General features: G+C 32.3%; 1 protein-coding gene across 2 annotated transcripts in view; it reads right to left on the bottom strand.

The window, feature by feature from the left end:
• Positions 1-1,398: 1,398 nt before the first annotated feature.
• LOC146536296 (dopamine receptor 2-like) overlaps positions 1,399-17,590 on the bottom strand; it is a 107,244-nt gene continuing 91,052 nt past the window's right edge. The window contains exons 3-5 of one of the 2 annotated variants that reach the window (XR_014878241.1): positions 4,194-4,278; positions 3,599-3,840; positions 1,399-3,141 (exon numbers count right to left, since the gene is read on the bottom strand). Coding sequence is in view for 1 of the 2 variants with exons in the window: in XM_085189916.1 (XP_085046042.1) it covers positions 3,082-3,141; positions 4,194-4,278 (145 nt within the window). In the remaining variant the exon portion in view is untranslated. The remainder of the gene's footprint in view (positions 3,142-3,598; positions 3,841-4,193; positions 4,279-17,590) is intronic. The other variant, XM_085189916.1, reaches the window with a different exon arrangement.

Below are 17,590 nucleotides of genomic sequence, written 5' to 3'. Positions count from 1 at the left end.
ATGAAGAGACTAAGGAAATATAGAACTTCACACAGATTACACACTTCACATACACAGATTATTGGAAGGATTTACTCTGTAAACTTGGTTCATCATACTCTACGTACGGAAACCTCATAAAGACTTTACTATTTCGGTCTTTGCAAGCTTTTATAATATATTCATAAAACTGACGACAATGTAACACTCATCTAATGGATAATAGTAGAATTTTCATAAAATATACTACTTACAATGTATATATAATATCTATTGCAAGTTTTAAAAATTATTTATTATCTTCGTCTATATATTTTTCCTTCAAGTCATATTTTTCAAGAGACCCATCGAAGCACAGAGGCACAAGCGTGTGACTTTAAACGCTACAGGTTGTGGGTTTCCTACTGGAGGAATTGAAGTATTTAATATTTACATATCTTCGCTCTGATGTCGAGGTTTAAGCACGGCGTTAAGTTCCGCCACTCAGCATGAAATGCTTCCAGAAGTCATCAGAAAGAGGGGATCGGAGAGTCTTAGCTCTAGGCTCTCTCTGCCTACCCTGCTGCAGTGTGAAATTAGAAAAAAAGGAATATTTTTATTTATTTGTTCATATATTATTTTCACGTTAAAATAAACTAAAATATAAAGCGTCGTCGTCTACTTCGTAAAGTTGTCCGAAGAACAATCTTGAGGAAAGTTGTGCTGCAAATGTTGATCGAGCTTTTAAACTTTAAAAATGAAAAGTTTTAAGCTGGCGCTATTCGTATGATGTATGACGGTACTTAGCCAATCCGTGCTATTGTTAAATAATATAAAAGTTAACTATTAAAAACTTTCTCTACTTCATATGCTTAAAATATCCTCATTTTCCTTTTCTTGCCGTTGTATATAATTCTAAACAATGGGCATACGTTTCTATTTAATTTGAATTGTAATGGATCCCATCTCGAAGTTTAATGCGAAGATTTCAAGAGATACAGAATTAAGCATTAAAATTTCATATTGTTCTTGTTTCTTGCCAAATTATTTGCCTGATATTCGTTTTAATGGAGATGTAAAAAATTTTGGTGAACGCGCCTTAGGGTATACTGTTGGTACATTTATTAGATCTTAAGTATTGTTGTTATAACCTTTCTGGCGTTTACATTTTGATTTTGATTGTAGTTTATTTAAATTAGAAAAAATCTTTTTTTTTAAATTTTATGTTATAGTATCCATTTTGGTAATCATGGCGTAATGAGACATACACAACGATTGCGGGTTCATTTCCCACTCAGAGGAATTAAATTATAATTTCTTACTATATGTTTATCATTCTATTTAAAAAAAAATAATCTCACCAAAGACGATAATGCCAATTTAATAGTACTGTTAAAAGGTGTGTATTTTTATGTGAAAGAAAATAAATAAAACGAAAACATTGAAAAAATATTTTATATAAATTTATACGACAACCCATTTCATACAGAGCATTACTGTTTATTATTACATAATATTCACAAATATTAATTTAATCAGGAATATTGTAGATTTCGAACAGTTTAACGTAGAATTGTATCGAATATATTGCATAAAAATATTATATACAATTATAGTAATATTAGTAGACAGGCACGCTGGTGTTGTATATGCTGTTTCTGCTTCTATTGGATGATTATAGATGTTTAGATCGTATCATGGATATTCGAAGGCTTTATTTCTTATAATTTGCATACATTTTATAAATTTTAATTTCGATTTTTATCATAATATTAAATACATAATGTTTATACATAATTAGAAAACCTTTTTAGTTACAATGAAATAGAAAATTAGGTTTGAATGCTTATACATATAATTTTAAAATTTACTCTTTTTACATTTTGGTTATTTGTGTATATTATTTTTCTTTAAATAGCAAAATTTACATAACAATATTAATATGTGTATGTTAGAAGATATTTTTGTAATAAAATACAGACATATCAAATTCAGAAAGAAAAATTGGATTGAAAGCAGTGTTGCCAGACATCCCGATTGTGGCGGAACGTCCCGCTTTTTGTGCATTATTCTACGCATTTTAAGAATTATTTTATTATAATTATTTTTTTTAATAAGTTACTAACAATTCCAGAAATACAAAGCCCGCTTTTTCCAGAGACAAAATCTGGCAACATTGATTCCAACATTCCATAACCAATAATGTAGACGTCTTAAAACACAACATCACTATTTATTACGTAACATCACTATTACGTTTAAGAATATAATTTAAGTTTTTCAGAACTTGTTTTGGGTTACATATTTCATGTACGAATATTAAATATCAATATTAAATCTATAACATTTAAATCTATTATAAATATTACATATTTATTTATAATACCACAATCTTTGGTAACACTATAGATTTTATTGGGTAGAGGATTATTTTTGGAATGCAAGACTAGCTTTTATTGCTTACTCTCTAAAACAAATAGTCGAGTATTATAATTTATTACGAGGGAATAAAGCTAAACAATAATTACATGACACTAAGTAATAAATATTTTACAAGAACCTAATAAATTATGACTTTTAAATATTTTAATATTTGATATTCAAAATATCTAAGATTGGATCGAACGAATTATTTACAGAGTGAAGCGTTTTAATTCCCTTATTTATTCTATTTACAATAATTTTTTTTTAGAAGATATCATGGATTCTATTAAATGGATCTATTTATATACAGGTACTAATTAATATATACATAGCTAGAAAATCACAGCTCCTGATTGTTTTCTTTTCACAAAGTAAAAGTAATGACTACGCACATATAACCTAAAACTAAGTTGAAATCACTTCGGCTTTGGTTTGATAAGTGACTCGTTTTTTACTATGTCTTATAGATGGTTTTCTAGATTCACTATCTAAACTAACTTCGCTCACTGATTCCGAATCAAGACAGTACGCTGTTTCAGGACAATGGTGACGTTCGAGACACTGTACAGGTTCCTCAAATGTCTCTTTTTCGATGGTCCTCAGTGGGTAGTTGTCCCGCCGCCCGTGCAGGGTGCGGCGGTCGCGACATCAAGAGCACCGAGCGCGCGGAGGTCGGCAGGTCCCCGCGCGGGCCTGCTGTCACAAGCGACACATCTCGTGTTGAGACACCGACGAGTACATCATCGTTGTTACAGGATACTGCCAAAAATTTTTGGAAATTATTACATATAATTACATTAAAAGATAAGAAATAAACATCAAATATGGGAACGAAAGGACAAAACATAGTTTTAAAATGCCGGGTGCGGTGTGCTCTGCATAAGTGGCTTAGAAACGACACGTACTCTGATATGAAAAGTCACACACATTTATTACTCAGATTGTTTCATGCAAGGAACGTGTGAACACGTAGGTGTTATTTACGATGGGAGAGAGAGCTTAAACGATGTAGCGGGCCCCTGAAATAGGATCGAATAGGTTGTAGATTTTATCGCAATTTTAAATCAACATGCATATGCATATTTAATAGTAGTACAGATGGTGGTAAGTCCATGGGCGTACAAGAAAAGCAATTAGGATTGAAGAGTTGTGAAGATGCATGCCAAAGAAGGCAAGTACAGTGGTACAGTGCAGTGGTTAATCAGATGAAACGTACCTCTAAATTGATTTATATTTTACTTGATATCTTGCTAATATAAAAATGAGTCCAAGGAATTTGATAAAAAATTCTTTACAAAAAATACAAAACTGTAGGAAGATTTTTAGAGAAGGCACTTGGAGTGTGAGATAATGGTGGCTTAGATAAAAGTTGAGCTGCTATATGTAAGTTTGTTCACAGGAGTTTTGTCGAATGGCTTGTAGTTCGCCGGTGGAGTAATAACGACGCGTCGTGCGCCACTGAAAGTAAAACAATTTGTGAGACTCATTTTTTTTAACTACCATGTTTAACGATTTTTTTTACGTTCATTGTTCACAGAGTCAAAATTTTCAACACATTCATAATTATTTTTTTTTATTTATTATTAGCATATACAAACTTACACTAATAATATAATATTACGATCTAGCCATTACGTTGACTAATAAGTAATTTAATTTTGACCTACTTTTATAATAAATAATACTATGCTAAGATTGTGTCCATCGGCACTTTTGTTATTGTCTCTATTTAAGGGGAAGAACACATTCTAAATGAAAATATTTTTTTTATCTGTATTTCTAAACATAAATGAATTTAGAATAAATAATACCTGAGATTGCTTAAAGCGAAGCTGTGGTTGATACTTTCTTCGCAGTTTCCTGGGACAACAAACACATAATATTCTGAGAAATGCCCTGAAACAATAGAAAATACTGAATTAAATATTACATTTTAAATAAAAAATAGATAGTTTAGGCACTTTTTTCAAATCGCTGTAAGTGAGTTGTAAAACAATTAAATTCATAAAAAATAAAAGTATATAAATAAGTTATAGTATTTTATTGCTTATCAAAATATATAATAGCTGTAAGTGGCCTATATTGGTCTCAACATCTTTGTCAAGATTTATCTTAGGATCCTATTAAAATCAGCCTTTATTTCATGAAACCACAGACAAAATAATTAAACTAATGATAAACATTTCAAATAATCTCAGTCTTTCATGGGATTAATTAAGCTTTCGCGTAAACTCGGAACTGACTAGGGTCTCTGATTAATATACATCCCGGTTATTATTACTATATTTATTTAATAAAAATGTAAATTTTTGAACCTTTTTAGGGTTCCTTAATTCAAAAGGAAAAAAAAGAACCCTTATAGGATCACTTTGTACATCTGTCAAGAACATTTATCTTGAGATCGTGTGGGCGATCGATCTGAAATTGATATCATATGAAATGACTTCAGAATTCGGCGGAGAGCACGGAACGGAGTGTCTTAACACTAGGTTCCCTCTGCCTACCGTGCTGTGTGCGGGATACAGCGTGAAACTGATGTTGATGATAACAAAATAATAGCAAATACTAACATAAAAACAACAATTAAAAGACATTCTATTATTATATGCTTATAAAAAACTTCCAATGTTCGTTCAAAATTATCATCAAGTATATCGAGATCGGGTCGAGAGGCAACGACTCCATTAACATTGTAATTTGCCCTCCTTTCAATGGCCAAGGGAAATTCGATTATACCTTAATTTTGTGGTTCTAAGAGATTCAGAAATAAAACGGGCATCTTCGGATTGAAAATCAATTATTCGTTTTGTTTACAAACATAAGTTGTTATTATTAGATAATATTTTTATGAATTTTGTGTCTTCGTAATAATGCTCTATAAGTTTATTTCAATATATCTATGCTTAATAAATGGAATGTTTAAATAAAGAAATAAAGGGTTTACAAGAAACCCTTTATTTTACAAGAAACTTTTTATTTTAGTCCGCACATAGCACGACAGGAACCTGGGAACCTAGTGTTAAAATATTCCGTTACCATTAAGACACGTTTATACCTCACTTTCTGTCGAATTTTAGAGACATTTCGTGCTGAGTTACGGAATTCAACGCCGCACTTTATCTCGTTACCAGACCGAAGCCTCACTGATGTTAATAGTAAGTATATGCTTACCACTAATTAGTTTTATATTCAATTTAAAGGCATTTAAAGAATACTAATTTTAATCCACAACTCGCTTTAAACTTTACCAACCCAGAACTCAACTAATTAGTAACTTCTCATGAATTCTCAATTAACTTCGTTTTTAACGAATAATAGTGAATTAAATTTAATTCTAAAACAATTTAACTATTTTTAATGATTTTTAATCTTATTAGAAACTTAAATCCTTTTTCACTTAGGTATCTCAGAAATTGATAGCCTATAGTATTCTGTGATAGTTTACCACCTTAATTTAGAAACTATTTAACAATATATTAAAAAAAAATTAAAATTGAAATATCCTATCCTATCCTATATCTTATAAAACAAAGTCGCTTTTCGTGTCTGTCTGAACTTTCTAACTCTTCTTCTTCTAAACCACCCAACGGATTTTTATGCGGTTTTCACCATTAGGTCGAGTATTTCTCAGGGAAGGTTTATATATAGTTTACTATTTATATTGTTTGTCCTTATAGTTTATTGTTTGTCCTTGCTGCGAAACGCGCCTCGCGACGTTACGCCCGCCTGCCTTACACGCATCGGTGGTTCAGTGGTAGAATGCTCGCCTGCCACGCGGGCAGCCCGGGTTCAATTCCCGGCCGATGCATTCTATTTAATTTTCGTCACAGGCAGCCACGTAGTGCTTGCTTTTCATCAGGGACAGAATACCTTCTTCAGCATTAACCACAAGCTCGAAAAAAAAAACCCGCCTGCCTTTATAGCAACGAAGATTTAGATGCGTTTGCACGTATTGGATAATTCGAGTTGAATGTATTATTTAATGTCATTTAACTATCTAAAAATAGTCATTTAAATATATTTTAATAAGTACTTGAAAAGATTAGTAGCACAGATTTAAAATTACGGTACCTACTAAAAAAACCTTGCTGTGTAAAACAATTGGAAAATCCTAATTGAAACTACGAAAATGCGGGTTGCATTAGGGTTTAATTAATTTTCACATTATCTTAAGTGCTTTGCAAACATACATTATATGAATAATCCAGTAGTAAAAGCGGGCGAAGCCGCAATAGGGTCGCTAGTATCTTATAAAACAAAGTCGCTTTTCGTGTCTGTCTGTTGTTTCTAACTCTTCTTCTTCTAAACCACCCAACGGATTTTGATGCGGTCTTCACCATTAAGTCGAGTGTTTTTCGTAGAAGGTTTATTATTTGTACATTCTTATGTAAATTAACATAAATACGATAAATGTGTATAAAGTCCTACCCGTTGAGACACTTTCGCGCATGCGCTGCTCTAATGGTAAGTACTACATGAAAAAATGTACTGGAGTATTGTTTCTCTTAATAAGATCTACAAAAAAGTCCGCGACGGCATATTCGTATCTTTTAAGAATAACGTGTAGTGATCATTTTTCTGTCTAAAAATAATAATTTCAATATATCTTTTATTGTGACGGATATTTTTCCATAATGGTATTAATCCTTATCCTTTAAAATACTTTATTAAATTTCTACGTTAAACGAAGATAAAATTTGCTTTTACCAATATTTCGAAATTGCAAATAGTTTCACAGAAAAACGCATTTAATTGTTGACACATCCCGCCATTGACACATCAGCTGTATGTTACTCAAGTTTCACTTATCCCTTACTCTCAGCATATAAATAAGTACATTAGTTACGTTGGCCATTTAATGTAGATCAAAACTGTCTTTTACCGTTTTTCATTTTAATAAGTACTTTAAAAGTTGTTATAATATCAAAAAATCCTTGCTGCGAAACGGCTCGCCACTCGCCATGCGTCCGCCGCGCCCGCCTGGCTTACACGCATCGGTGGTTCAGTGGTAGAATGCCCGCCTGCCACGCGGGCGGCCCGTGTTCGATTCCCGGCCGATGCATTCTATTTAATTTTCCTCACAGGCAGCCACGTAGTGCTGTAGTGCTTGCTTTTCATCAGGGACAGAATACCCTCTTCAGCATTAACCACAAGCTCGAAAAAAAACCCGCCTGCCTCTGTAGCAACGAAGTGTTAGATGCGTTTGCACGTATTGGATAATTGGAGTTGAATGTATTATTTCAGCGCGATATATTTGGATTCATCTTTTTTGTAGTAGTTATTAGTAGGTAGGTTTTGGTTTATAATTTCTTCCGTTTAAAAATAGTCATTTAACTATCTAAACATAGTCATTTAAATATATTTTAATAAGTACTTGAAAAGATTAGTAGCACAGATTTAAAATTACGGTACCTACTAAAAATCCTTGCTGTGTAAAACAATTGGAAAATCCTTATTGAAACTACGAAAATGCGGGTTGCATTAGGGTTTAATTAATTTTCACATTATCTTAAGTGCTTTGCAAACATACATTATATGAATAATCCAATAGTAAAAGCGGGCGAAGCCGCAAGAGGGTCGCTAGTAATATAATATTTTTATAAGGATTTTCTATTGGTTTTCTATTTGTGTTCCATTTTAAGTGGATATGTTGAATTATAAAGTGAAATTATCAATAATTTTAGCGTCACTCTATATGCCGCATACAGCAAGGTAGACAGAGGGAACCTAGTGAGGCCTAGTGAAATCAGCCCCGCGATGCTTCAATACCAGATCGAACAAAAATTAAATATTAAATATTTCCATTCCTCAAATGATAATCGCCACTGCGCTACGATTTTCTACCAAGAATTTAAAAGATACAAAGAAAAATTAAATATCAATTAATTGAATTATTTAGCTGGTGGCGTTCAGAAAGACCATTAATTACCATAAATTCGAGCTGGCGTTCGGTAACTCTAAGCCAGAGGCGGCCTGAAACAACAGAACGCCAGTCTGCAGTCGCTTTTAATCAACTTGCGTTGTCATGTAAATATTTCTACGATAGTTTATATATTGTACGATCGGAAGTGGAATGTGCTTCGTAAACTAATTTTGGATAGAGTAAAAAAGTATTATATAAAATGACAACCGAGCTTAATACAAATATAGATTTACATATTTATGGACACAAAAAACATGTTAAAACAAATATTTTAGCATATCTATCTTATATATATAAAATCGAAAGGTCACTCACTCATCACGAAATCTCAGAAACTACATGTGCTAGGAATCTCAAATTTTGCATAGGAGTTACTTATAGGACGTAGGTGCTCGCTAAGACGGGAATTTGCAATATTCAACTTCTAAGGGGTTGTTTTGCGGTTGAAAGTTTGTATGAAACTTCGTTACTACAAATGCTACGAGTCTCAAATTTTGCATAGACGTCACTAGGACGTAGTCATGGAGACAGAAATTAATAATAACATAGTTCACGCGGGTGTAACCGCGAGCGGGCCGCTAGTCTATCTATATATATAAAATCGAAAGGTCACTCACTCATCACGAAATCTCAGAAACTACATGTGCTAGGAATCTAAAATTTTGCATAGGAGTTACTTATAGGACGTAGGTGCTCGCTAAGGTGGGAATTTGTAATATTCGACGTCTAAGGATTGTTTTTGGAGTTGAAAGTTTGTATGAAACTTCGTTACTACAAATGCTAGGAGTCTCAAATTTTGCATGGACGTCACTTATAGGACGTAGGTACTAATGGAGACAGAAATTAATAATAACATAGTTCACGCAGGCGAAGCCGCGGGCGGGCCGCTAGTATTATATATTTATATCTTCACCACAAACAGACGGACTGTTAGTCTAATGACAACACATTTAGATTTCGCTTTACGTATTCAAATATTGCACTTATGTATGTTGTTTATTTTAGTTACATATATGTTGTTTATATTAGTTTCATTTAGGAAAACCTACAGTAAAGACATTAAGTCTATTTTTTTCGAGACATTGTATATTAAATGGCGATTCTCAACGCCGAGTTTTGTCTACTAGAACGGGAAATTGAACCAAAACCATAATGTTTATAGCTAAACGCTGTCACATGAATACGATAATGTAAATATTATTTTTTCGATCGAATTCTAACGAACAATAAGCTGGTATTGTCATGTGTCATAAGCAACAGCCAGGCAGAGAGGAATGGAGCTTCTAAGTACTTTAAAGTTTCAGTTGTATTGACAATTGAACAAGTATATTCTACTGCTACTGTAAAAAGCAGTAAAAATCAAGAGAGAGAGAGAGAGAGAGAGAGTAGTGGGTAGTCGTAGCGCAGAAGCACAAATGAGTGACTATAACTGACTGGTTGTGGACCGACTGGTTGTGGGTTCGATCCCCACTCGAGGAAATTAAATATTTATTCAAATTTATATTTTCATTTATTAGCTTTTGGTCTAGGCAAAAGCGCGGCGTTCAGTTCCGCCACTCAACACGCAATGCCTCCAGAATTCGGCGTAAAATATGTTGTATGTCTGTGTTTTATAAACCATTCTAATGTTTTAAATAACATGGGACAAGGGAAGGGGGGAAATGTTTGGATAATCCTGGATTTCGCAGACTTGATCTTATCTAGTGTTCATTAATTTCTCGAGGATCTCGAGGTCTAGCCTGACGCCCGTCAACGATTTAATTAATTCTTCCAATTAACTCTAGACGTTGCCGTGGATGTGAGTAGACAGTTCACTACTATTTTTCAAGCGTATATTTTGCTTTTATGAGATTAATATATTTCGTAGTCTAACTTTATTTTATTTTACTTTATTATAGAGTTACATGTTTAAATAATAGCTATTTATATAATATAATTTTTTTTTGGTTCTTCGATACGTTCATCAAAAAAATTTCATATAATAGAGAGAAGAGAAGAAGAGAGAATAGAAAGAATTCATAAAATATAGAATTTTTGATGCAATCATAAAATGTTGTTTTAATCATGTCAGAAGAATTAGGTCGCGTTAATCAATATTTAATTAAATTCAAACTTTAAAAATTGAAACTTAGCAGATTTTACATAATTAAATTAGCACTAGTTTAGTTACACAAGTAAATCGCGCGACAAGCTTTTATGATCATATAAATTGTGTACAATGAGGTTATGAGTTGATAGTTAAAATTTAAAAAACAAATTTTATTTTCTCCTTTTTAAAGCGTTTAAATTAAAGCTTTTTCTAACAATGATTTTTTGCTTATAATTTATTAATAAGTAGATCAATCAATATCTATGATGATAACACATGATTTTCAGTTTGCCTTTAACAGTATGAATTATACAATTTTTATATTTTTACTATATAATACATTTTATTTTTTTTTATTATGTAATATAATATAAAACAGTTTAAATTTTATTATATAATATTTTATTATATAATTTTATTATATAATTTTAAAATTTTTTTATTATATTTATTATATTTTTTATTATATTTTATTATATAATTTTAAAATTTCAATAAATAAGACGTATTTGTCGAGGAAACATTTTACTAATTTAAAAGTATCTAAGAGGAAAACGAGTTTGACTTTTCATAGCCGTTATTGGATGGGCGGAAAAAAGAAAAAACCTGTTAGCTACTACGTTCTGGCTTCTGGTTAAGTTAGTTAGTTTAATCTTAGTTGTATAGCAAGTTTATATGCAAAAATGTTACTATAATATTCTAATTAACCTATGGCCTTTTATTTTGTATTGTATGCGTATCTTACAAAAGGTTGGGATGTAGATAAAGAAAAGGAAAAAGTAACTAGTCACGTTGGGGTAAGTGGGTAAAGTAAAAAAAGAAATGGTTTGAACTTTAGTGAACATAGATTTAGAACTATTTTTTTTACGATTTCGTTGTGAGTTACCTACCACACGTGGTGGTATATGATCGATATTTGACTTCAAAATTATCGGAATCAATGCAGAGATGCCTTATTAACTATAATATAATAGGAATATATAATTTATTCGAAACTGTTTACTAATGCTATGGGGAGATGTCTTTACGACGCATGACTGGTACGAACGCGGTATAATTTTCAATGATCAAACTTTATCACATTTCTGATTTGCCAATTATGTAGTCACAATGGCGAAGACTATGCAGGATTTGGAAAAAAAGGTGAATAATCGGGTTTCAGGATCACAAGACAAGACGAAAATTAAAGAAAGTCATATATCTCGGAGACCAGTAGTCGCACCTGGGACTACACTCCAAGTTGTGTAGGAATACTTCGATGAAACTATACAACTTGAGTAGCACAACTTTGGAAAGAAAGCGCACAAAAGTACAGTCCTGGGGTGAGCGGCATTTTCTAAGTTACGTTATATTTTGAGTTGTCTGTTCCATAGTGCCTAAAGATCTTATAAATAATAAGTCGCTTAGCAAGCGATGGAACGCGCCATTATAGGGATTTCTCTGGCAGTTATTGCCAGAGAACTAAAGAAGGACCTTTAAAGAAGGTGGCTGGCCTCAGATGGAACCGAGCAGCATGAGATATGGATGATTGGTGCGCGGAGACAGACGAGAGACGTCCGGCCTACGTTCAAAAATAAAATAAAATTTAAAAGCAACTTTGTTATTTAAAACGCGCGGAGCGCGTTCCAAGTTCTGGGTTTCAGAACTGGCGAGCAGCACCGTGTGTTATTTTACACGAACCATTTGAAGCCACTTTTTACCTATTCGTAACTCAAAAACTATTCCACCTAAAGCTGTCATATTTGGCTCAAATATTTAGACCCCCTACTGGTATACGTGCATTAAATTTCATAAACACAGCTCAAACAGTTATTTAGATAATGACGTCCAAAAATCGTAAATTTTTAGGGGGGTGACTGACCTATAGACCTTAATGTTAACCAAGTTCCAGATGATCTAGAATGGTGAAATTTAGCATTCGGTTAAGTAATTGGGTGTATGTCAAGGGAAAAATCCGAAACTAGTATTTTTTAAAATATTTTCTTATAATTTTTCAATAAATAGATTCAATTAGGAACATTTACTTATAGCACCTGTAATAAAAGCATAGCAATCAAAGTTAATGATAACTGATTTTTAGGCATAGCGCCTGCCAACAAAATAAGAGCAATGCATTATTTATATATATGTTGCTTTAATTTATGTCACGCGTTAGTAAATATTTTATTTGTTTTGTAGACTAACTTCACTATTACTTACGTAAGCCATCTAAAACAACACGATGCTTTCAAGTATATTTTAAGATATGTCTCCATTTGTAGCTGAAAATGACTCTAATTTATGTCCTGAGAAAGCCTGCCATCATGTGGACTTCAAGGGCTTCACGTAAAAATATAAAAATATAATAAATGGATTAACATCCTTCATTATTATTTATTACTAGCGGACGCGCGCAGCTTCGCTTGCCTATTTAAGGGTGAATTCTAATAACCCATGAAACATGTGTTCAATGAAATATTTTTAAGTTTAAATTTCTAATTTTATAATAATCGTTGGCGTTTTCAATATTTTTCCATATAAACTTTCAACCCCTTATTTGCACCCTTAGAGGGTGAATTCTAGAAAACCATACAACATATGTTTAATTATATACGTTTAAGAGTCTGAATTTCAAATTTTATGAAAATTTATGAATATTTGCACCCCTAAGGGTTCTCTCTAGGGGGGGAATAATAAGAGGGGAGAATTCTAGAAAACGATGAAACACGTGTTCAATTAAATACCTTTAAAAATCTAAATTTCAAATTTTATAAAAATCGGTGCCGATTTAAAATTTTTTCCATAAAAACTTTGAACCGCTATTTCACCTCTTTAGGGTTAAAATTTTTCAAAATCCCTTCTTAGTGAATGTCCAGATTACGAAAGTAAACTTTTGTCCAAATTTAACGTTTCTACCATCACCGGTTACGGCTGTGCGTGCGTCTTACCTCAGTCAGTGAGGACAAGTCCTTTTATATATATAGATAATTTAAACATTTTAGTACTTATTATACTAAGAGTATTTGCATAGTCGATTAACGTATTTGATATTAAATACCTGAAGATTTTTTATTAAATTAGTGAATCACTTTTACATTTTTAAATATAAATTATTATAAAAAAGATACATTTAAAAATATAAAAAAACCACTCTTCCGAGGGCGGGACAAGGGTCCAAGCCATCGGTGGCTAGGGCTCCAGAGAGAGGAACCTCCGCACAATACGTGCCGTCTCAAGTATTACTGCCTTCTGTATCCGGTTCTTGATCCAACAGCTAAGCGATAGCCTCTTAAGGTGTTGGTCGAGGCTTTTCGCTATTAAACCGTTAACCGAAACCACTATCGGCACAATGATAGTCGCATTGATAATAATATTAAATTATTATTACAATATTTAAGTACTAAGTCCTATATAAGATCCTATAAGGGTTCTGTTTTATTGCTTTCGAGGTACAGAATCCTAAAACAGAAAAAAATACACTAAAAAATAAATATAAATAATAGCTTTTAAAAAATAATTATATTGATAGAAATATATATAAAATTTAATAATAATATACTATCTGTAAGGTCAGTCGTGGCACAGGGGCACAAAGTGTGACTGTAAAACCTGACTGGTTTACTGGTTACTAGTTACTGAGTGTTTTGTAGTGTAAAAATTTAAGTAATTGTTAATAAAAAAATAAGAGAAAAAAAGAGAAAATTAAAAATTACTTAAATAAAATAATAAAAAAAACCAAAGTGGGACACCAGGTAGGAACGAAGTTCGACGAACGACGAGTCCTTCGGCTAATGTAGAATCGACACAAATTGCAAAAAAAGTCGTGCTCAATTTTATGTAGGTTTTCTTGATTTTTCTCTTAAATTTTGCTGATTTGTTTTTATTTAAGTACAAGAAAGTATTTAGAAAATTCAGTATTTTAGGAAATTATAAATTACTTAAAATAAAAAACATCGTAATTCAAATTATCAACTAAAAAAAGAGAGAGGGAGAAAGAGAAAGGTATTATACACTACTCGTCTGTGTATGCGACTGTCGCGCCTGCGCACGTCTCATTTAACGGTTTTATTCCACGCATTTTTCTTACGGTTTTACTATCACATTTTTTTCAGTTCGGTCACGCAGCGAAATCCCGTTCGTTCCAATAAATAAATCCGCTTTACGGTGTATCCCACACATAGCGGGGTAGACAGAGGGAACCTAGTGTTAAGACACTCAGTTCCCCTCTTTCCATCGAACTCTGGAGGCATTGCGTGTTGAGTTATTCCAACAAAATAATAAAATTAGAAAAAAATAATAATAAATATATCAGATTTCTAAACGCAGCATACATTAATTACTTTATAATCTGACAACTGTCATTTAATCAACAAAATAAAAACTATAGTCGAGATTCATAGATAAATATAATCTAAATTCATATATAATGAAATATCATCTTAAGAGTAATAAAACATAATATTATTGACTATAATAAAAAAAGTAAATACCTAATTATATTAGATACATTTTATTGTACGAAGGCGCTCATATTTTAATGGTTTTTTTGGCCTGGGTTTCATGATTTTACTGGTTTTAGGAACACTTGTGAAAACGGCAGAGAACGAAGTTGACCTTGGGATCATGTCAATTCAGATTGGTACCGTCAGCACTTAATAAACTTATTGTTTATATTTTTTCCAAGACATGTTGAACAATGAGTCGTTCAATAGAATTGCTTGTGGGTGAAACAAGAACCTTACACCGAATTGTTCCAATGCCTCCCGATGGGAGCTGTCTCTTCCATGCTTTTGCATATTCTTTGTTTGAGCGTATTGATATACAACAAACTAATAAATTGCGCGAGACTATAGTAGAGTACGTATGTCGTAACTGGAATGATTTAAGTATCTACACTAGCGCTCGAAACGGGAATCCTTACTCTTCTAAAGAAGACATGCTTTGCTTAACTACGTACGGAGCTACTTCCGAGATAAAGGCTGCAGTAGATTTGTACAATATTAAGATAGAAGTGTATTATCACAATGGTGTCCTACTTGGTTTATTCGGCGAAGAGAAATGTCCTATGAAGCGCTTACTCTAAACTATGTTTTAAAAAGAGCAACTCTTGAGTTTCTTGCCGTAGTAGCTTCCTATAGGAAAAGTACTTGTAATGGCCAAATTGAATAAAGAATATTTTGATTTTGATAACACTATGAACCTTCCTACTTATAATTTCTGTACAAAAAGTAATGATATCCCATCAAAAACATAAATGTAAAAAGAAAGCCAAGTTCTTTAATAAAACGTATGCTTTCAGCGATAAAAGAAGTGAGATGTAAATGTATGCCAAGTTCAATGGTCAGTCCTGAAATTTATTTTTAACAATATAAAATATTTTATAACAACTGAAAATGCCCATTCTTCTTACAACTTGGAGACTTTATTTATGTGTAATATATGACTTGGCTAGTTTTCAAATTAATTTACATCGATATTAATGAATGTATTCAAATTCTATTCTATTCTATTCAGATTCTATTGTAAATTCATATGAAAACTAGCCAAGTCAGATATTACACATAAATAAAGGCTCCAAGTTGTAAGAAGAATGGGCATTTTCAGTTGTTATAAAATATTTTATATTGTTAAAAATAAATTTCAGGACTGACCATTGAACTTGGCATACATTTACATCTCACTTCTTTTATCGCTGAAAGCATACGTTTTATTAAAGAACTTGGCTTTCTTTTTACATTTATGTTTTTGATGGGATATATTATTTTAACAAAACAGTGCTCTTTGCTTATACCTTTGACAAACAATGAATATTCATGTCGTGCACATATGATGAGGAATAAATTAACTTTGTTACATCACTATTCTAGGAGGCTAAACTTTGTAATATAAACTTAAGACTGGTGGAACTTGTCGCTTCCGGCTACCAACTTCACCTGACGGATATTAATGTATGGTCATAAGGCAATTTAGTTATTTTAAATATATGTACTCGTATTATCTTAAAACAAAATAACATACTTTTACGAAAAGCTAGATTAGTGTTCGCGGCGTTGAAATCCGCCACTCGACACGCAATGCCTCTAGCGGCGAAAATTGGGGAACGGAGTGTTTTAACTCTTAAATACATATTGTTACCAATTGTCTCTATTCGTTTTCATGCAAATTTATATAAACCCTTGAGTGCCCACGTAAACATTATAATAATAATAGATAACAAAACATTATTAATATAAAAAAGTTTACATAACATTTGGCAAATAGATTTATGTGAATTTTCAAATTTGAATACGGAGAGTGATGACTAGATATAGTTTTAATAATGAAGTATGTAAGAAGATAGTGACTTTTCTATATTTTTTTGAAATTATTGTTTATTTATTTTATTTATACTTACATTTACATTCATTTTATCATTAAACGCATTTTATTGTTTGTATCATTTATTATCATCTGGATTTTTTAAAATTATTTTTTATGTATTCTATGACAAATTTCCATTAATACAGCACACGCAGTCAGCTCATTCTTCATCCAGGGTAATACACGAGACAATTAAGAAATCGTTGGAAATTGGAAAAATCCTTATAAGACTCCAATGTCAAACTTATTACTGGTTACTTATATTAGAATTTCTTAACTTAATGAACTGCTAGAACTGCTGGCATTTGCTTCATACTATGTTATATGGTATTGTGGAATAAATATATAAATCATCATCATCATCATCATCATCAACAGCCATCTTTTGTCCACTGCTGGACATAGGCCTTCCCCAATTCTCGCCACCACACTCGATCCTCAGCTCTTCGGACCCATCCGCTTCCCGCCAACCTCTTTATGTCGTCGGCTTATCTGGCAGGGGGTCGTTCCACCGGTCGTTTTGTACGGGGTCTCCACGCTAAGACGCGTCTGCCCCAGCAGCCGTCGGCTTTACGACAGATATGCCCCGCCCATTGCCAGAATATAAAAATACCAACAGAAAATAAATCTCTCTCGCATTCGCAAAATTGTGGTATCTACAGTTGAATGAGATTTTCTAAACAAAATGAAATAGTTCTTCAAGATATATGTATGCAGAGTTATTATATTAGTCAAGTAAAAGTCAGAATATATGGAATATTAAACAATATAACTAAAACACTTTACAGAAAACTAGAATAATATGCAAAATTCCCAACGAGCTTCATGTTGAACTAGCGGCTGAGATATAAAATGTA

Source organism: Heliconius melpomene, chromosome 9 (assembly GCF_056956725.1).
Source record: "Heliconius melpomene rosina isolate 202511_hmr_F chromosome 9, ASM5695672v1, whole genome shotgun sequence".
Lineage (NCBI taxonomy): Eukaryota > Metazoa > Arthropoda > Insecta > Lepidoptera > Nymphalidae > Heliconius > Heliconius melpomene.
Note: the sequence above shows the minus strand (reverse complement) of the source record. Positions and strands in the feature narration are given on the sequence as shown.